The 20,731-nt window shown below is 38.8% G+C and overlaps 1 protein-coding gene, 1 long non-coding RNA gene and 1 pseudogene across 15 annotated transcripts in view; 1 reads left to right on the top strand and 2 right to left on the bottom strand.

Annotated features, from left to right (window-relative positions):
- Nexn (nexilin (F actin binding protein)) overlaps window positions 1-20,631 on the top strand; it is a 31,498-nt gene extending 10,867 nt beyond the window's left edge. For 3 of the 14 annotated variants that reach the window (XM_087616140.1, XM_087616144.1, XM_087616145.1), the window contains exons 3-14: window positions 551-742; window positions 1,371-1,446; window positions 1,688-1,836; window positions 5,331-5,372; window positions 6,631-6,819; window positions 6,896-7,066; window positions 8,814-9,002; window positions 12,238-12,435; window positions 13,423-13,644; window positions 17,809-17,994; window positions 19,568-19,925; window positions 20,009-20,631. In XM_087616140.1, the coding sequence (XP_087472266.1) occupies window positions 551-742; window positions 1,371-1,446; window positions 1,688-1,836; window positions 5,331-5,372; window positions 6,631-6,819; window positions 6,896-7,066; window positions 8,814-9,002; window positions 12,238-12,435; window positions 13,423-13,644; window positions 17,809-17,994; window positions 19,568-19,925; window positions 20,009-20,022 (1,986 nt within the window). In that variant the 3' untranslated portion in view covers window positions 20,023-20,631. Of the gene's footprint in view, window positions 1-550; window positions 743-1,370; window positions 1,447-1,687; window positions 1,837-5,330; window positions 5,373-6,630; window positions 6,820-6,895; window positions 7,067-8,813; window positions 9,348-12,237; window positions 12,436-13,422; window positions 13,645-17,808; window positions 17,995-19,567 lie in introns of those variants that run through there. The other 11 variants (NM_139231.2, XM_087616154.1, XM_087616159.1 and 8 more) reach the window with 6 other exon arrangements.
- LOC147996621 (uncharacterized) lies at window positions 574-5,102 on the bottom strand. Its single transcript, XR_015677212.1, has 2 exons — window positions 4,169-5,102; window positions 574-1,098 (listed from the first exon to the last, which is right to left on the bottom strand). It is a non-coding gene; the product is annotated as an uncharacterized LOC147996621 (long non-coding RNA).
- Tmem256-ps2 (transmembrane protein 256, pseudogene 2) lies at window positions 11,037-11,574 on the bottom strand (annotated as a pseudogene).
- Window positions 20,632-20,731: the final 100 nt, after the last annotated feature.

Raw genomic sequence — 20,731 nt, 5'->3', positions numbered from 1 at the left:
GGGGTTTGTGGAGTTACACATGGGCAATGTGCTAGGAGGCACGAATCACGTCTTGTGGGGTTAAACTGGCCATCAGCTTTGCCTGTACTGTATAGCATAACGGCAACAGTGCCATCTGTACACACTTTACCTCAAAAGCCCAATCTTTGCTTTGTTTCCAAATTCATATACTGTACTAAGATTGACCTTTTTAATTAGTAAGGGAGTGATGTTAATTTGAATCCTTAATAATAGGATGGAGAAATAAAAATTCTTTAATTAAATTAGAGTTCAATATTTTTATATTTTACTGGCCTTCACCCTCAGTAAAAGGCTACCAACTGGTTGGGGTTTCACTTCTGAAAATCTTTGACTTAATAAAATTTCTGCTCTCATATTTTCTGTAAGTTCAACTTAACAAGTTTTAGAGAACATCTAATCAGGCTGCGATGATCCAAATAAAGGTTTGAAATTCATTTCTATCTGTTTTGATATTATAATGTATCTTGTTGTTATCTTTGTCTAATTTCTTCTTTTTAAACTTTCTTCTCTTTATTTTCTTCTAACAAAGATTCTGCTTTCTTCATCTAAACCTGTCCCCAAATCCTATGTGCCAAAACTCGGCAAGGGAGATGTAAAGGATAAATTTGAAGCCATGCAGAGGGCCAGGGAAGAAAGAAATCAAAGGCGATCTAGAGACGAAAAGCAAAGAAGAAAAGAACAATATATTAGAGAAAGAGAATGGAACAGGAGAAAGCAGGAGGTCATTTTATTTTATTCTTGTGAAAAATCTCATGTTCTTCACTTTAGTGTACTATTCTCACTAACATTTCATATGTAGCGTGGTTAGCAATGCTTTCTATGTCTGTCTGTCTGTCTGTCTGTCTGTCTGTCTGTCTGTCTGTGAGCTGACTTAGGTCCTGGGCTCATCCATCCCTCTCTGCAGTTCTTTCACTGCTTACAGTGCCTACAGTCAGCCATGGTCCAAAACATCCAGCCTGCAAGTAAACAGCTTTAAATTCATTCCATTACAGTGCATTTTAGTTCTTTTTTTTTTTTTTTTTCCGGAGCTGGGGACCGAACCCAGGGCCTTGCGCTTCCTAGGCAAGCGCTCTACCACTGAGCTAAATCCCCAACCCCATACAGTGCATTTTATAATCATCCTTTTATAATTACGTTTTTAGTTTCTTACTGTGCCTAATATATGTTTTTCTTGTGTGAATATAATTTTCATACAAGAGAAAACAGCATGCACAGAGCTGAGAATTGTCTGTGGTTTCTGGAATCCCTTGGATACCCTAGAGGGTTCTTCGGCAGTGTGGGGCAGAGGGGCTATTCTAATATAATCGAGTCTAATTTTGACATGTGTTTGCATTTCTTTAACCACCTAGATTAAAGACATGCTCGCTTCTGATGAGGAAGAAGAGCCGTCTAAAGTAGAAAAGGCTTATGTCCCAAAGCTCACAGGTAAGGCGACCCTTGTGGGCTGAATGTAAATGGGACTGTGAGGGAAAGGAACATGGCAAAGTTGCCAAGGTTTGTGTGTTTTGTTTTGTTTTTTTTTTTTTTGTTTTTTTTTTTGTTTTTTTTTTTTTGAGCTGGGGACCGAACCCAGGGCTTTGCGCTTCCTAGGTAAGCGCTCTACCACTGAGCTAAGTGTGTTTTGTTTTTGTGTGTGTATTGTGTGTGTTGTTTTGTGTGTGTTTAGGGACAGTTAAAGGCAAATTTGATGAAATGGAGAAACACAGACAGGAAGAACAAAGGAAGAGAACAGAAGAGGAGAGAAAACGCAGAATTGAGCAGGATCTGTTAGAAAAGAGGAAAATGCAGCGTGAATTAGCAAAAAGAGCTGAGCAGGTAGGTGCTAAATGCTACATTGGGGTTTGTTTCTGTAACTAACAGGAAAAAATGAGAACTAATCAGGACATTGCTGAATTGAAATACTTGATAAACCTATTAATAGTGGAAAGCCTAAAATTATTATCTTAAAGGAAAATATCCATGCTGGATGCATAGTGGTGTGAGCAGCCGGGCCTGTCTTAGGAGTGACGATGCAACTTTCATCCTGTAGAATCTCACTAATTGTTTCTGCATGCTTAACCTGACTATATGCCCAACTTTTCTTGGTACTTGGAGAATTTTATAAAGATTTATGACATTTTCACACATAAACTATTCATAATTACAAAGCACAGTTATGCCTTTTTAATGGCAATGTTTAAAAGTGCTATCCTGTGTGCATGTGCACCATGTGCGTGCGGTGTCCACAGAGGTCAGGAAGCAGTGAATCTTGGACTTGGAGCTATAGACAGTTCTGAGTCATCACGCATGTGCTAGGAACCAAAGCCAGGTCCTCTGCGAGAGCAGAGGCTCAGAGACCGCTCTCTTAAGTCGGTGTGCTGGGCCCTGTTAATCTTCTGCTCTTTCCTAAAGAGAAAAGTGATCATGCAAATAAAGCACATCCCATTCTTGCACGCCCCAAACCTTCACTAATGTCAGTCCTGCAAATGACTTCTGCTGGGGCCCAAGTGGCTACTTGTTGACTGGTAAATGATGACATGACTGGACTCACTCTTAAGCAGAACGAGAGTTTCCTATACTCTGTTTTGTATCCCTATCTGTATGTACCTCAGTGTTGCCTCCAGACTCTAGTGATTAAAGATGAACATTCATTTTGTAGTGAAAGTTTATAAAATGAGTGAAAATTATAAAGTGAGAAATATTGAATTTTAATTATGCTATATATAATTACTTTAGAATTTAAGTATGCAGATATGAGTTAAGATTAGTTATATTAAAGTTATAAACAGCACTGAAGTATATAAAATGTGGCATCTAACACAGTATACTGTGTATACACGTAACGTATCTTTCAGTCTTCTATACTTTCAAGGTACTCATTTTCTAGACTTGAAATCCAAGAATGGAATGCTAGACAGTGGCTTCTCAAAACAAAGCAAAAGGAAAACCTGTCAGCGAGCCTGCCTATAATAAAGACTGGATGCTCAAAGAGAAATTAAAAAAACTATGATCGTGAAAAAAAGTCAAGGTCTTTACACCAAACACTTGCTGTCTGTAGGTGCCGGAGAACCCTAGCTAACGATGTTTTAGCCCTACTAAATTAATTAAGGATACCACAACAACGTAGTAATAGTAACCTCTTCTTATAAATATGGAAAGTCTGATTCTAAAATAAAGTACATTTGCACTCAAATTTAATATGATTTAATGCACTGTAGTGTAATGTTTGTTTACAGTTTACCGGGGTTGGGGATTTGGCTCAGTGGTAGAGTACTTGCCTAGTAAGCGCAAGGCCCTGGGTTCGGTCCCCAGCTCCAGAAAAACAAAAAAACAAAAAAACAAAAAAACAAAAAACAAAACAAAACAAAAATACAGTTTACTAGTACAAACCAGTATGTAAGGTATTCCTGAGTCCAGAACGGTTAAAGTGATCACCAAGGTAACTGCTACTCCTAAGACTGCAGGGTCTTACAAAGACTTAAAAAGGAATATATGTTGTGTTTTAAAAATTAGAATAAAAAATCAATTTTGTGGGAAAACCCTATGGGTGAATTATCTGATTAACTTAAGATACCTGATGGACAAAATTAAGTTCATCCATTTAGACACAGACATAGTATTGCTGGGAGATGGAATTTTAAGAAAAGACAGTGGAAGAAATCTGAGGAAGAAACAAATCTGCTTTATATAAAGCAAAAGAAAGTTGAGAAACAGTTCTTAAATGTTAACTTGTGAAAGTCAACAACTGAATCTGAATGTCTGTTCTTCACTATACTGGTAGCATAGCTCCCTTGAAAGAAATTAATCACTTTTCATGTTTGTTGAAAAAAATACAGGACTGTATCCTTTGTGGCCTTCTGGTGGTTTAAAATGAACAAAAGTGAAATAAAGCAACAGCAACAGAAACGTAAGCAGCAAAAAATAAAAGGCCCATGGTGTTCTATCCACTGACCAGGGCCTGGAAAAGCTGTAGGAGATAGAAACCTAGGATTAAATAACTCTTTCTCTTTTCTGTATTCTCACTGTCTGGCTTCTCAGAGTTCCTGGATCTTTTTATTGAATTAATTTGATTGTTCATTATAAAACAGTTTTTTTTTTCTTTTTTCTTTTTTTCGGAGCTGGGGACCGAACCCAGGGCCTTGCGCTTGCTAGGCAAGCGCTCTACCACTGAGCTAAATCCCCAATCCCTAAAACAGTTTATTTTGTAATTATTTTATTATAGAGCCATTAAAAATTGACTTAGTGAAATACAGCATTGAAAAAACCTTTACCATTTATCTAGCAAGTCAGTATAACCAGTATTTTGTATTAAAACATCCTCAAAAATTAATGTGAATACACTGTCACTGTCTTCAGACACACCAGAAGAGGGTATGAGATTCCATTACAGATGGTTGTGAGCCACCATGTGGTTGCTGGGAATTGAACTCAGGACCTTTGGAAATGCAGTCAGTGCTCTTAACCACTGAGCCATCTCTCTAGCCCCCAGAAATTAAACTTTATAGTATAAACTTTATAAACTTTAAAGTATTAAACTTTAAAGTATTCATTATTAAAATATAAGGTACTTTGAATTCTGCTGTTCTTGTTTTGAGACATGCTGTCACTGTGCAGTCCTGGTTGGCCTGGAATGTGACACAGGCGAGGCTGATGTCAGACTCACAGAAGTCATGATACTTGCATGTTGCTTGTGTCTCCTTCTCCCGAGAGCTGACACTGCACTGTTAGAGTCAACTCCTTCTCTCCAGTTTGCTCGTGTGTCGCCTGCTCACCCAGCTAACTCAGTGTTGCTTCAGCTTCAAAGAACTGTGCTTTACATGACGGCCTTTTCCTGATTCAGTATGAAGATATTACAAATACACTATGTCCTTCCTTGTAAAGTCCACCTGTTATATTTCCACCATACTGTATTATTTTATCAGTTACACCCTTGCCAGATAGCTGTGATTAAAACATAGGGTCACGGGCTGGGCGTGGTCGCACGTGTCTTTAATCCCAGCATTCAGGAGGTAGAGGCAGGCATAGCTCTGTAAGTTAGGCGCCAGCCTGGTCTACAAGGAGAGTTCTAGGATAGCCAGGGGTACACAGAGAAATAATAGATTTAAAAAAAAAAAAAAGAACTAGGGTCGCCACCGTTTCATTGCTTGTGATGAATCTTTGTCTACTATCTGAGGGGTTTTTGGAGCTCTCAGTTTAAATTGCTACTAAGTTAATCATTCCTTTGTAAGCTCACAGTCAAAAGATGAAATTTTACCGGAAGCCATGAATAAATTACTGTTTAGATGCAAAAATTCAATGTAATTTAACGATATGAAATTCTCATTCAATAGATTGAGGACATAAACAATACGGGAACCGAGTCCGCATCAGAGGTAACAGACGTTTCCTTTAATGAAACATTCACTGAAAATTACCTGGTTCACAAAGACAGACATGCAGAGATTTTCACCTCACCACTCTTTAAGTATGGCAATAACAAAAGTCAAACATGTTTTGTAAAGGCAAGAGTATACTTTGACTCTTACAAACACTGCAGTGTATTTAAAGAAAAGTATGCTTCTGCCTGCCCAGCTGGGGCATGAAGTCAGCATCCTCGGGTCTTTTAGGGACACACGTTTCTGAACTAACCTCTAAAGCTGACATTCCATATATTATCCTCTTTCCTCACAGTCCCTAAGAGCTCACATTCTGGTTTTCACATACTAGTGTAGAGAGGACGGCGTATTACCATGAAGGAATAGCCAATAACCATAAGAACAGTTCAGATAACTAGCCAAGTTAAAAATCCAGCCAACCAATTTGATGGTGTGCCTAAAATTATGGTACAAAAGTTGGAAACATTTTTATTTAAGGACATGTATTATGCTTTATAATTTTTATTTTTGAAAAAAGTTAGAAATAATGATAAATTTGTAGTAAAACCAATTAAAATTGATTTTGAGAATGCATTTTAACCATGTGTAGTAGTGCAGGGTTTTAATTCTAGCATTCAGGACGCAGAGGCAGGTGGATCTCTGTGACTTTAAGGCCAGCCTGGTCTACAGAGAGCGAGTTCCAGGAGAGTCAGAACCATACAGGGAAACCCTGTCTCAACAAAGCAACCCAAGGACTTGTTTTAGACGTCAGCAGGCTCAGTGCGTTACAGCTTTACGTTGTGAACGTGTCAGTGCGGCACTTGGGTGAAGAGTCAGTGGGTTTCCCATTAAATACAACTTTATTAAGTACTGAAAAACTTGGATGGAGAAAACTTTGTTGTATGTTTAAGATGAAGCTATCCACCATCAAATTGGTTTGAAGTATGCTTACATGCACACCCTACTGTGAAATTACTGTAGACTGTCTAAAGCCAGGCAATGGTTCTACAGTCTTGTTACTTAGCAGGTCTATCTAGTCTATCTTTCAAATCACGCAGTGCTTCTTGAAGCTGCCACCAATGGGTCTCAGTAAAACTGATTAATGCACAGTGAGTTTAGAGAAACACGTTTAATAGTAACTAGTTTAAAAATTAAGCTCTTTTTGTGTCCTTTATAGCCTTGACAGCAATGCTAATCCACCACTTACGGAGGGGAAGGACCCTACCACCTACATTTTCTTAAGGGTATGGATGCTAACTGTGTATCTTGTACATAGGAAGGAGATGACTCACTCCTTATAACAGTGGTCCCTGCCAAATCATACAGAGCAGCTGCAAACAGGAAGGATCCTGAGGACCTGGACAGAGAACACAGGAATGGAAGGGTTAGTCAGGAAGAAGAAAAGACAAGACATGAAGAAGAGTGCAGAGCTCTCAAAGAAGCAAAATGCCTTTCATTGGTCATGGTAACTTTTTTACAAGAACAAATCAAAAGTTAGTTTAACAACAATTGCCCTTTGGATAACAAGTTTGTTTTCATAGGATGATGAAACAGAGGCCAAAAAAGAATCACGTTTTCCTGGAAAATTGAAATCAACTTTTGAAGAACTGGAACGACAAAGACAAGAAAACCGCAAGAAGCAAGCAGAAGAGGAAGCAAGACGGCGCTTAGAAGAAGAGAGGCGTGCCTTTGAGGAAGCAAGGCGGAACATGGCAAGTGTATACATGCTACCCTTGCCTTATGGGAGAGGCAGCCAGTTCTGCATGGCGTCCTGCAGATCCATGGAGGAGGAGGGCTCTCTAAATGGGGAACCTCATTTCATTGTTTTATTTTCATAGTACTATGGATCGGACCTAGTACATACTAAACAAGTGCACTACCACTGATACCATTCAAGCCCCGGAAGGCATGTTTTGAAACTGTATATATTTATATACAATATATTTACAATTCGCTTGTATTTTTTTTTTTTGAGTTTTAACTTTGGGGCATGTTGTCCAATATGCTTTGAATTTTTTACTTTACTATTATATACTATGTTAATATAAAAATATTCCTCAATGCATGTTTTTTCTTTTTGTGTAAGTTAAACAGTATATTTAATGATATGTTGTGGGACATTTTCAAGTCAAATTATGAATTTCACTTGAGGAGCACAGGTCTACAGTTTCAGCTCCTTAGGGGGCTGAGGAGGGAAGAACACACACTCAAGGCTAGCCTGTACTACAGACTCAGAGGAAAAGGCCAACCTGGGCAATACCCTTATACTCCGTGATAGAGCACTTGTCTAGCATCCACAAGGCCCGAGGCTTAATCCCCACTAATCCCTATTATTATAAAAAGAAAAAAAAGCACAGATGTCAGTCTCATTTTGAAAATTTAAAAATGAACAGCTATAATTTTCAAAGTTACCATGACCTTCTTGATTAGCTTTCATTAATAATGTTATGAAGATTGCAGCTTAACATTTTGAATTCTCCAGACATTATTTAAAATGTTATTACTTCTGGCTGGGTATGGTGGTGCATGCCTTTAATCTCAGCATTTGAGAGGTAGAGGCAGGCAGGTCTCTGAGTTCTAGGCCAGCCTGGTCTGTATGGGAAGACTGTCTCAGAAACAAATGAAATGTTATTCGCTTTTAAGTAACACCTGCACGTTTTATTATAATGGGCAAGCAGCCCAGTAAGATGTTAGCAAAAGGTTTCAATTCATACTTAGGTGAGCAAATAAACTGCGAAATGAATTTTATATAAATATCAGATGGCAGGCAGGCTTTTATCTGATTAGTATAAGGAAAATCACCCTAGTTCATAATGAAGAAACATTTTTTTTTTAAAGTTGAGTCAAGGTGTTGCTATAGATTTGGCTGGGCTGGAACTTCCTATGTAAACTAGACTGGCCTTGAATTACACAGCTCCTCTTACCTCTGCAGGTGCACACTACCACACCTGGCAGGAAAATGCTTACAGATCACCATCGTCTCGCCCTCTCCAGACTGTGTGTGTACACCTGAGCTCTAAGTACAAACCATTTAGTTTATGAGAATAAACAGTCAGCATGAGCCCTTTAAAATTTGACTTGTTTAAAAGCTAGACTGAGAAATTTTATTTAATCTTGAGTACATTTTTATTTGTAACTTCTCTACATATGGTCATTTTATATATAGGATATTAAAAAAGAGGATTTGGCCAGGCATGGGAGGCAGAGTCAGTCAGATCTCTGAGTTCAAGGCCAGCCAGGTCTACACAGTGAGTTTCAAGACAGCCAGGGCTATTATTTTAGAGAGACTCTGCCTCAAAAACCAAAGATAAAAATTAAAAGTAAAAAGGAATTGGAGTAAGTATTCTGGGAGCTTTGAAATACTATTCTGTCCAGTTGCTAACCACATGCCTTTCTACTGGTAATCCATTCCTGGGCCAAAGAATCTCAATGATTAGTAATAAGTAGTTTCTTTATTAGGTAAACGAGGAGGATGAAAGCCAAGACACAGAAACGGTTTTTAAAGAGTACCGCCCAGGAAAACTCCGACTCAGTTTTGAGGAAATAGAAAGGCAAAGGAGAGAAGAGGAAAAACGAAAGGCCGAGGAGGAGGCGCGAAGGAGGATGGAGGAGGAGAAGAAGGCATTTGCTGAAGCCAGGAGAAGCATGGTAAGACAGAGGCTAACAGGAGTCTGCAGTCAGCAGTAAGCCAGGAGAAGCATGGTAAGACAGAGGATAACAGGAGTCTGCAGTCAGCAGTAAGCCAGGAGAAGCATGGTAAGACAGAGGATAACAGGAGTCTGCAGTCAGCAGTAAGCCAGGAGAAGCATGGTAAGACAGAGGCTAACAGGAGTCTGCAGTCAGCAGTGTACAGTGTGTGCGCTTGCCCAAGCTATGAAAAGCCAGACAACATCTTGGGTGTCATTCTCAGGAATGCTGTCCTTTTTTGTGACAGGACTGGCTAGCAGTCTGAGAAATCTTCCCGTCTCTGCCTCCACTGTACTGAGATTACAGGTGTGTACCTAGTTTTCCTTGGGCTTTGGGGACTGAACTCAGGTCCTCATGCTTTCAAGACAAAGACTTAATAAGCTATCAAACCTAGCCCGAAGATTCGGTCTTTCAAACATGTGAATCAAATGACTAGACTCTGAGGAGGACGGCCATCCTGTCATCTCTGGAATCTGTAGCAAAGAGTATGAATGCCAAATATCAGGTCCTTTCAGCATTTGCTTCAGTTGGTATTGAAAGAGATTTGATTACCAATGCCATGCCTGGCATAAAAGGTTGGAAGTTATCATCCTTCTCTAGAAAGATACATTTTCTTTCTTTTAGGCCAGCTCTGAGTGTCAAGAACAAAATGGGATTTCCCCTAACATTTCCCTCCATCATTCCATTCTCTTCTCCTGTCCTTTTCGCCTTCATTCTTGCCATTTTAATCCCACTCTATATTAGATCATCAAAGTCATTTATTCATAATTATCTAACTTCAAAATATCCATCATTCTCTTACATATTGATACCTAGTTTGTCAAAAAGTTAAAACTTTCCATACCATGTTAATGTTTGTAAAATAGGTATTTGAACAGTCAATTTTAAGTAATTTAACATATGCAAACTGTATCCCTTTTTTTGCATTTTAATTGCCTTCTGATAAAATAGCCTAGTATTTGTTCCTGCCTGTCCTGGGTATTCTGCCAAGGACTTGGTTTAATCACTCGTCCATACACGCAAATCAGAAACTCAGAAGCCTGAAACATATTCCTTCAACTTTTCATTCATGCCTAACTGGTTATAAACTCCCATTTATTTGATTCCCCCTGACTTATTCTCCCATCTTCACTACTGTAGTCTGTTGCTAATCCTTGCCTGGGACCAAGTCCTAACTTGCTTGCTGTCTTGCCAGTGAGCCCAGGAGAGATCCTCTCACTCCCTGTCCATGTCTGCAGGCCACAGGTCAGATCTGAACAGAAGTATCTATCTCCAGGACACAGAAAAACAGAACTAAATTGTTTTTCGTGGTAAAATGGATCAGACAACAGCTTCCAAGCAATTCTGAGATTGCTTGTATTCAGGAGGTAGTCAAATAATAAAGCTGTTATTGGAGACTGGGAAGATGGCTCAGCTAGCTAAAGATACCACCACTGAGCCTGATGGCCTAAGCTCACTCCTGGAAACCAACCTGGTAGGAAGAACAAACTGACTCCTGAAAAATTTCTTCTGACACCAACCTGCCCCACCCCACCCACAATAAGACAGATAAACATTTTTTAAAGTTTAAACCCTACAGTTGGGAGCCTACCTCAATATTAGACAATGCACTTAGTGTTTCCAAACTTCATTTAATCCTGTGAGAATAATAAAATTGTCAAAGGGAGGCTCAAGAGAGGTAAGGAGCTTGCCCATGGTCACAATCAAATTAATTATTCATATAAATTTACAAAATTACAAAAAGCAGTGTTAATTATTCACATTTCTAATCTCTTGTACCATATAAAGTAATAGATTTCACTCTTGACACTTTCCCACATGTATAGCATTATTTATAATCTTATTGGAAATATTCTAAAGCTTGACTTCTGGCTTTGCTACCTTGAAAAGTTACTTTTCTGTCAGTTTCTCCAGTTTCTCATGTGTAAACCAAGGGTATTAATTCTAAGCTGTTTTATAAGGTTACTGGATTAGTTGTATTTATAACTGGACTGGTTTTTAATTTTTTTTTATGTAAGCCTTTTTCTTTTAATTTCTTTTCTGCTTCAACATTCCCCTTTCCCTCTGCACCCAGTTACCCAGAAAAGCCAGGACTGGGCACTTAAACAAGAGACCTTAAAAAGTCAAGGCAAGCCAGCCCAAGATTAGCAGCCTCCCTCCAACAGGCCCCAGAGTCTAGATGCTAGTGTCTCCACTCAGAGCCTGGTAGTAAAAGCTGGTGCAGAATAAGGTAGTTCCAGAAGCTAGCAGCAACCCTGCCCAGACAGGTTTTCTGCAAATAGGGTACCCCTAACAGGGCCAGGCTGTGCAAAAAGTGGTGTTTGTTGGCCTTGTCAAAGAGCTCCTTCCCGTAGGCATCCGGAAACTGTGCGCCGTGTGTCCTGTAGGTGGCCAAACTCAAGGCCCCAGCTCCGGACAAGGCACCTAGGCAGCGGAAAGCAGCGCCTACCCCAGCCATAGCTGTGGGTGGTGGACTGGTAATTTTAAGAATATACGAACTATTATGTCTTTAAAACATCTTGGCAGCAAAACTGCACCATAAAATTATGGCATTAAGGTACTTTTTTTTTTCCGATAAAAGCTTAAGATGGTACACATGTAACTCATTAAGACTATGATTTAACTGAAATGTTTTATTTTAGTGAACAGAATTGGAGATTCACTTCAATCCAACAAATATATATATATATATATGTATGTATATATATATTTAAACCCTTTTAAAAATATTTATTACTTATTATTTATGAGTACAGTATAGCTGTCCTCAGACACACCAGAAGGAGGGTATCAGATCTCATTACAGATGGTTGTGAACCACCATGTGGCTGCTGGGATTTGAACTCAGGACCTCCGGAAGAGCAGTCAGTGCTCTTAACCGCTGAGCCATCCCTCCGCCCCCCCCCCAAATATTTTAAACATTAAAGAACATCAGTTTCTAATTCCAGTGGCTCATTGTGTAACAGTAGAGCATATTTTGCTCATTTCAATAGAGAATTGTACTGGTTACCATCCTTCATACCACACAGCCTTACATTTTTGATAATGTTCCCTTATTCATTGATTTGTGAAAGTTTATGATCTCTGAAGTTTTAGATTAGCATGAAACTTTTATTCAATAAATCTGTTTCTGTAAGAAATACCTTTTTAGTATGTACAATTCTGGGGAAAAAAGGTAAATATTTATTTTAAATAGGTATTAGATGATGATTCCCCAGAGATTTATAAAGCAGTCTCTCAAGAATCTCTAACGCCTGGAAAACTGGAAATTAATTTTGAACAATTATTAAGACAAAAAATGGAAGAAGAAAGACGACGAACAGAGGAAGAACGGAGGCAAAAACTAGAAATGGAGAAACAGGAATTTGAACAACTGAGACAAGAAATGGGAAAGGTAAAATGTAAGAATATTCACTTAGCGATCTGAGTATCTTCCTTATATTGCTTTAGTGTGACCTTTATGTACTGTTAATCATACTGTTAATCACATATGGATATCTGACATACTTTTATGACACGTATAGTTAGTATAGGCTACCATGTCTGACTTGGTAGAGTGTGGCAAGGAACGTGGCCCGATGTGATACTGAAAACGCATTTAAAACATTAAGATCCTTTACATGATTTATTTTCTATAACTAAATTGTTTCTCCTGTGTGAGCCTTGTAAGTAACTGTGTCCTAACATGTCAAAAGGAGAGTAGATCTGTTCTTCCAAAGAACGGAGACTCAATTCCCAGCACCCGTGGCTCCCAACTATCCATGAATTCCTGTTCCAGGGGATCTGATGCCCTATTCTAACCTGCACAGGGCATGCATGTGGCATACACACATCATGCAGCCAAAGAATTTATACGTGTAAAAATAGAAAATCTAAAAAAAAATTAAGTAACCAATACTGTATCTAATTGTGGGTAGCACAATAGTATTGATAGTAGCAATTAAATATGCCAAAGAGAAGCTGTACAAGGCTTTCTTTATGTGCAAGGTTGGAAGTTCTTAAGTAATGTTTTTAAATTTAGACTTATTTTCTGTGTATTCATCTTCTGCCTGTGTATATGCCTGGCACCATGAGCAAGCAGTGGGAGTGGAAGTCAAAGGAGAATGTCAGATCCCTGGAACTAGAGTTAAAGTTGGTAAGCCTTGATATGAATGCTGGGCACTGAACTCAAATTCTCTGAAAGATTAGCCAGTGCTCTTAACACTAAGCCATCTTTCTAGTCCCAGAAATAAAACTCTTAAAACAGTATATACATATGACTCCACTTGTCCTATGAGTTCCAGGCATCTGCTTGGTTCTACTTCCCCACACACAGAGATAAGAAGGGGCATTCATTGTAATCTGCTGATATTCAACATATGGAAATCTTATTCTTTTGAAGGAAGAAGAAGAAAATGAAAGCTTTGGGTTGAGTAGAGAATATGAAGAATTAATTAAATTAAAAAGGAGTGGTTCAATTCAAGCCAAAAATCTAAAAAGCAAGTTTGAAAAAATTGGACAGTTGTCTGAAAAAGAAGTACAGAAAAAGATAGAAGAAGAGAGAGCAAAAAGGAGAGCAATTGACCTTGAAATTAAAGAGCGAGAAGCAGAAAACTTCCATGAGGTATATTACTGTTGTGTTTATTATAACATTGATCTTGTTCTAGTATTTACAGTTCATTTTGATATATATGCCAATAATCTGGAAACTGAATAGCAAAAGTCTATTAAGCTCATATAGCTCTCACAGAGTCAAACAGGATGGGAATGGGGTAATGGATAGGGTACAGGAGAGGAAAAAATGGAATGGCAGTAAATAAAAGGTAGAAATAAGTTAAATCAGGGTGACAGTTGGTCAGGCAAGTTGTTCTAAGAAAACGAGTGAGCTAGGGCTATGAATGACAACCTCCAATTATGCTGTACGTTTCGCCTACTGCCATGAAGTCATACTGGACATAGTGTACCTGGAGGTTTGTAGGATTACGGCATTTCAGCACAAAGTAACAGGCACAGCTCTGGATCACCTCTTTTAGTCTACCAGGCTGTTTGCAGAAAATCCTTCCACGGTGACTTGTAATCCAAGCCACAAATGGCCCAACCTTAGCATTGTAGACTTTGGATGCTTTGCTCCCTCCGCCCTAAGCCATGTGTCCTCTCCACACCATGCCAGACTCCAGGCTTTAACCAGGCCTTTGCTTTTGAAATGGCTTCTGCAGTGAACGTCTTATCTACTGTCCTGCTGAAATATTATTCAACTTTTAGGGTCCTTCTCATTTGTAAAGCATTCTCACATTAAAAAAATTTTGCGGGAGGACAAACATTCCAGACTAAGCGACAACAGGAACTAACAAAAACTACTATTTTGAGGGATTAGAAAACAGACTCCAAGGACTATAATGGCATGACTCACTGAATAATGGGTTGTGAAATTGTCAAAGTACATTGTGGCTAAATGTTGAAAGGACTTTACCCTACAGACACCATAACTGCCATAATGGTGTTATACTAAACATTTTAAGGCAGAGAAATAGTTACTAAAGAACTCTTGAATCAAGATGAAGTAGAAGACAGGCATAAAGGCAGGGCCAAGGGCAAAATAACAGATTAACCCTGAAATCTTGATTCTCCTCCTTCCACCTCCTGAGCACTGGATTTATAGGCACATACCACTCTGCTTGGCAATACCTTTGTATTTTGGCTTTTTAAAACAGGGTTTCCTCTGTGCAGCTCCTGCTGTTCTGGAACTGTCTGTAGAGCAGACTGGCCTCCAACTGCCTCCAACTGAGTGCAGGCACCAACACCGTGTAAGACCTAATGTAACCAAGTAACTTTTCCTCTAGATGGTTGCTCAGGACCTTACTATTACTATACCATCATTAGGGCAACCAGGTCTGGTAAAGTACTGTGAACTGTTGTTCAAGGCAAACGAAGTCTGACACTAGTTCCTAGCTTAGTGAGATGAAAGTATGTACTTACCTCATTGTAAGTCTGATGAGTAACAGCTGGCAGCAGGAAAATAACAGTCTAGTGATGAGGGGAGTTTTGACTGGTTATGTTGTACAAGGTTAACATAACGTTCAAGCTGGGTATGACTTATTGCTATAATCTCAGCACCTGGGAATGGCAGGATGAGTTCAAGGACAGTCTGGGCTCTAGGAGAGCCTGTTTTAAAACCTCCATCTATCAAGCAAACAGTCCAACAAATATACAGTTGCTCTTTTGTACACAGTCACTGTAAAATCTATAATGAAACTGGTATGTTTGCTGTATTACTTCTGGCATAGTTGTAAGATTAGGATGTCAACTATATAAATCTCATCTATCCAGCATGGATTAAATGTCATTAAGAACTTTAAAAAACTGTAGGTAAACTGTTAACCTCCAAGGATGAACTTTCCCTTCAACCTTAGAATCTAATCGTATCGTCCGTCCCCTTTGAGAAATACCAATAAACCTTCATATGGAAACGGTGGTGAACTCCTTTATCCAGGTACTTAGGAGGCAGATTTATGGTCTGAATGCAAGCCTGCTGTACAGAGTGAGTTCCAGGACAGACAGGGTAACATAGTGAGATCTTGTTTTGGAATGGGGGTTGGGAATCAAGTATCTTCAAAATTAAAATTCTAGACTTTAAGGTCTAATTCACCCATGTAACCTCTGATTAAGAAATCCAATGTTCACTGTCACAGCATTTTTGTTCTCACCTACTTGGTTAACCACCACCAGGGACATAGTGTTTGACCTTGAGTCTTCTGTATCCCAGGCTGGCATCAACTACCACCTTCCCATCCCGGAAAGCCTTAGCCCACCACATGCAGGCGTGATGCTAAGAGTCACATTTGAGGACTAATGCATCTAATGCATGCTATACTCTCATTCTACCAATGGAGCTTCCCTCTCAGCCTAATTTAATTTTTGAATGATTTACTGTCTCAAGAGTCACTGTGTTGCTCTAATATCCTAGTACCAATATTATCAGTTCTCTATGACACTCATTCCATTTAAGTTTTACTTCCTTATAACATCAGCTTAGTTTTCTAAAGGTTCTAGAAAAGATAATATCAATGTTTTAACAGTTGACATTCCTTTCAGTTAGGCTTTGCTTACTGAAACGTTTTTCTTCTCTTTTTGAGACTGTGGTTTTGAGAGGAAGCTATGCAAAGTAATGAATTTGTACAAAGTTTATGCTAAATTCTAGAAGGAAGATTATATGTCCTATTACTATTCAGTTTTAACATTAGTTATACTGGCTTAACTATCCTCTCACATATTTGGAAAGATTATTGGTAATGAAAGCAAACCACCATTAACCCACTGGGTCTCACAGCACAGGCTGGCTTTTGGCTTTGACTGGGGCTCTCACTTCCATTTCTGGGGTGCTAGAATCATGCCTAGGGTCCTGTATACACTAGGCAGGCACTCTAGCAGCTGAGCTACATCTCCAGCTCCAGAACAAACCACAGCATTATAGGCAACTAGTGATCACTTGACAGTAAGTAAGTAAGCACCCATCAGGTATGTATGTAATTATTACCTCATGCTCTGGGTTTTAGGAAAATATAACTAAAATGTTATTTGGGAAACCAAGAAACCATCAAAGTGATAAAAGCACGTATGTGCTCATGAGTCAAGATTTTCTTATAAAGGTACTAGTTTGTTTCCAACTTCCATTTACTTGGTGTACTTTACATACAGAGACACCCCCCCCCCCAAGTTCCCCACAGTACTATGGAAACATAAATAAGATTTTCTAGAGATCAAGAGAATACAGCTTAGTTGGCAATATATGCCTAGCATTCAGGAGGCCCTGGTTTTTCAGCCCTAGACCCCACATATACTAAATGAATTGGCTTTCTTGTAGAGGACTAAGGTTCTCTGCCAGGTATCCACAGAGCAGTTCTAGTTCCAGAGGACATACCCTTTTTCTGGTTTCCACGGACACTGGCTATACGCACTATTACAGGCACAATAGTCCTCCATGAAAACTTTAAATATGACTTTTTTTTTTTTTTTTTGGTTTTGTCAATTTTTCTGTTTTTGTTACTTAACAGGACAGAAGAGGGCATCAGATTCCATTATAGATGGTTGTAAGCCACCATGTAGTGGTTGCTGGAAATTGAACTCAGGACCTCTGGAATAGCCAGTTGCTCTTAACCACTGATTGATCTCTCCAGCCCAGTTAACTTTTTGACACCATTTTTAATCTGTCTATACCACTGTACCAAAGATTGGTAATTTATCACTCAATTGGCCTTCTCCTAGGTATCTTTTGAGAGGTGATCCTGCCTTTTTATTTTCTTGGCTTCCAAAAATCACCCTTAAATACATGACTCACCTTCATCAACAGTTTCCCATATTCCAGACGCCTCTCCATCTCCTTGTGTTTCTACCTTGCATCTGACATAATCCATACATTTCTAAAATTTCCAGAAGCAACAAGGATAATCCACTCCTTATGTGGTAGCAGGAAGAGTTTAAAGTTGTCACTATGTACAATATTCTGTGAACGTATTTATGTGCAAAAATGTAAAAGAGCCTTAATATTAGCATTAATTAAGCAAAGCACTGCCTTAGGCACAACAGGCAAGGATTCCAATGAGATGCTGGCCTTTAAGGTGTGACTAAAATATTATAAATTGTTTCAAAACGATTAATCCATTTCTCCAAAAACCTCAATAGTTACAGTATCATACAAAGCAAACCAAGTATGTTCAATATTATGTCTATAAATTATTGAATCACTAACATCAAGTTCTTGGCACACAACTCTTACCCATTCCTTTTAAAGGATGATGATGTTGATGTAAAACCTGCAAAGAAGAGTGAGTCTCCCTTTACTCACAAAGTGAACATGAAAGCCAGATTTGAACAAATGGCTAAGGCAAGACAAGAAGAAGAGCAAAGGAGAATTGAAGAACAGAAGTTACTGCGGATGCAGTTTGAACAGAAAGAAATCGATGCAGCACTTCAGAAAGTACGTATAAATGGATTTGGTGTTCTAGACACATCTGTGAGCAATTAAGAAATGTGATTTCTACCAAGTGAGATTATACAATCCATTTTAGCTATTTCTTCTCTGTTCAATTCTGACCATTTCTAAATTCCCTAGAAAGGCAGCCTAGAATAACCACCTGCAGACCCCCAACCCAGGGAATGGGGACTATAACTTCTTCCTGGTGAATATGGACATTGAGGTATCTTTGAAGGGGGTGGGTAGGGAAAGTGGGGGGGTTGGTTAGGCTTTAAGAAGGCCATGCCAATGATTGTTGATAGCCTCTGATGTCTGTTTTGACTGATTCGTCTGAAAACCCATGACAAGCAGGTCAGTTTAGCGTGTCTGAAGACAAAATCTCACCAAAGCTTCATATTCTACAATATACAAATCTCAAAAACAGAATTTAAATACCATCAAAGTATCTGTATGGATTGTGTTAAGTCTGTGTAGGGTGTACAGACTAGTCAAGATGAAAACTGTTTGAACATGTGAGTCTTTTTTATGAGTCAACTTTAGTATTTGTGCCACATGAAGGGTCTCCCTGTCATATCTGATCCATATATCTGATCGTATCTGGAAGGTGTCCAGAGTCTATATCCCCTTTTCTAAAAACACAAAGCCTTTCTCCCAAATTAGTATGTTCTTTAGCCAGTAACAAGGAAAACTTTTAGCTTGATCTCTCTCCCAGATGAATAAAGTAATTACAAAACCAACCACACCAATCTTGATAGCAATCATAACAAGTAAACACAGTAGAGCATATGACGCAGGCTTTTGTAATTTGTGAAACCAGGTTTTTTAATCCAAAATTCTTGTGGATCCTCTAAGACTTGATCTTCAGTCCTTCCATCTTTCCTCCTTGGAGGCTGTTGCTTTTTCTGCTAGTTAGCCTGTCCTTGTACTGCAGGGGTTCCCAGCACACTTGGGAACTTTCAACATAATTAAACCAATCTTTTTATTAATACCTGCTTATAGGAAGCAGTTAACTTTTATAGTTTCTATTTACAGCAGGGGGGATTCAGTGGCTGAACTGGGACTACCCGTGTTAGACTCCTTGACCCCTCTCCACTGGCTAAGAACTAAGTCTCCCACCCTTAGGCTAAGAATTCCTAATGGAATTTTGCCTGCCACTCAGATGTCATCTGTGACATGGAGTTTATAAACCTATGCTATGGCTAGCCAGGCACTGGCAAAGGCAGTCTCCCTATCACCAGAGTAAGCCCCAAGTGGGAGTCTGCCCTGACTTCATCTGAGTATGGTCACCCCTTGAGAGAAACAAAAAACAACCAACCAACCAACCAACCAACAAAAAACCCCCAAAAACAACCAAAAAAAAAAAATAAATAAAATAAAACAGACAGCACCCCACAACAGCTTTCAAGCCACTGGAATGGTTTAGGTAGTAAACCAACTCCTTTCTATGTCAATGAAACCTGGGGCATCATGCATGCCAGCCAACACTCGTTATATCCCAAGCTTCCTTTTTATTTAACCTTTAAAATTATATTACTAAAATAAATGCCATCTTGATAATACACTTATTTTAATACAGAAAAGAGAAGATGATGAGGAAGAAGAAGGTAGCATTGTTAACGGCTCCACTACTGAAGACGAAGAGCAAACCAGATCAGGAGCCCCATGGTTCAAAAAGCCACTAAGAAATACCTCAGTTGTAGACAGTGAGCCAGTGAGATTCACTGTGAAAGTGACAGGAGAACCCAAGCCAGAAGTTACGTGGTGGTTTGAAGGAGAACTACTGCAGGATGGAGAAGACTATCAGTACATCGAAAGAGGAGAAACTTACTGCCTGTATTTACCAGAAACTTTCCCCGAAGATGGAGGAGAATATATGTGTAAAGCAGTCAACAGTAAAGGCTCAGCAGCGAGTACCTGTATTCTTACCATTGAAAGTAAGAACTAAATGGCTTTTGATCCTTTGTTTTATTATGAAATAAATAGGAAAAAATTATCATTCTTCTTCTTCTTTTTTTAGTGGATGACTACTAGGCTTCCTTCTTTACTTGGATCTCACTCTCTCCAACTCTCTTGATACATCTCTGAGGAGGGGCCAAAAAGGAGACCAGAGGCGCCACTCTGTTGACTTAATCTTTTCCCACATCTTCCAAATAGCTCATCTAAAGAACACCATTTCCAATGCCTATCAGTTTTATTACCATGCTGTGCAAAGTCAAAATGCAGCTGACAGAAAAGGGAAATAAATGTACACATTCTGCCATAACCTAAAACAAAAGCTTTATATTTTCCCTATTTATAGCATAGTTTGCATGAATAGATTTTATAACTAGCCACTGATTGACAATTAAAGTGGAATGATTAGTAGATTTGAAAAATGCGATTTTGATTTAAATTTCTAGCTTTAAAAATAAGTTTGTAAATGTCAAGTGTTGTGTTGCAGGCCTTAATCCCAGCACACAGGAGGCAGCAAGGTCTACAGGGCAGCCAGAATTACATAGTTGAGACCCTGTTACCCTGGTTCCTATAACAACACATGTCTGTAAATAAAAGCCTATTATGTTCTAATATTGGGTGGTTTTATATTTAATTTTCTGGAAAACGTGTTGTGAAACCATAATAAAGTTACCTGTGCATTAAAAAGTCTTTCTTTTATTTTAAAAACTGTGCAATTGGTGTAATTATCTGCTCTTTTAAACGTTTAATGCACTTATAATTAAAAAGGCAAAATAAAAAAATTACT

The sequence above is a fragment of the Rattus norvegicus genome, chromosome 2, assembly GCF_021556685.1.
Source record: "Rattus norvegicus strain SHRSP/BbbUtx chromosome 2, alternate assembly SHRSP_T2T, whole genome shotgun sequence".
Taxonomy (NCBI): Eukaryota; Metazoa; Chordata; class Mammalia; order Rodentia; family Muridae; genus Rattus; species Rattus norvegicus.
Note: the sequence above shows the minus strand (reverse complement) of the source record. Positions and strands in the feature narration are given on the sequence as shown.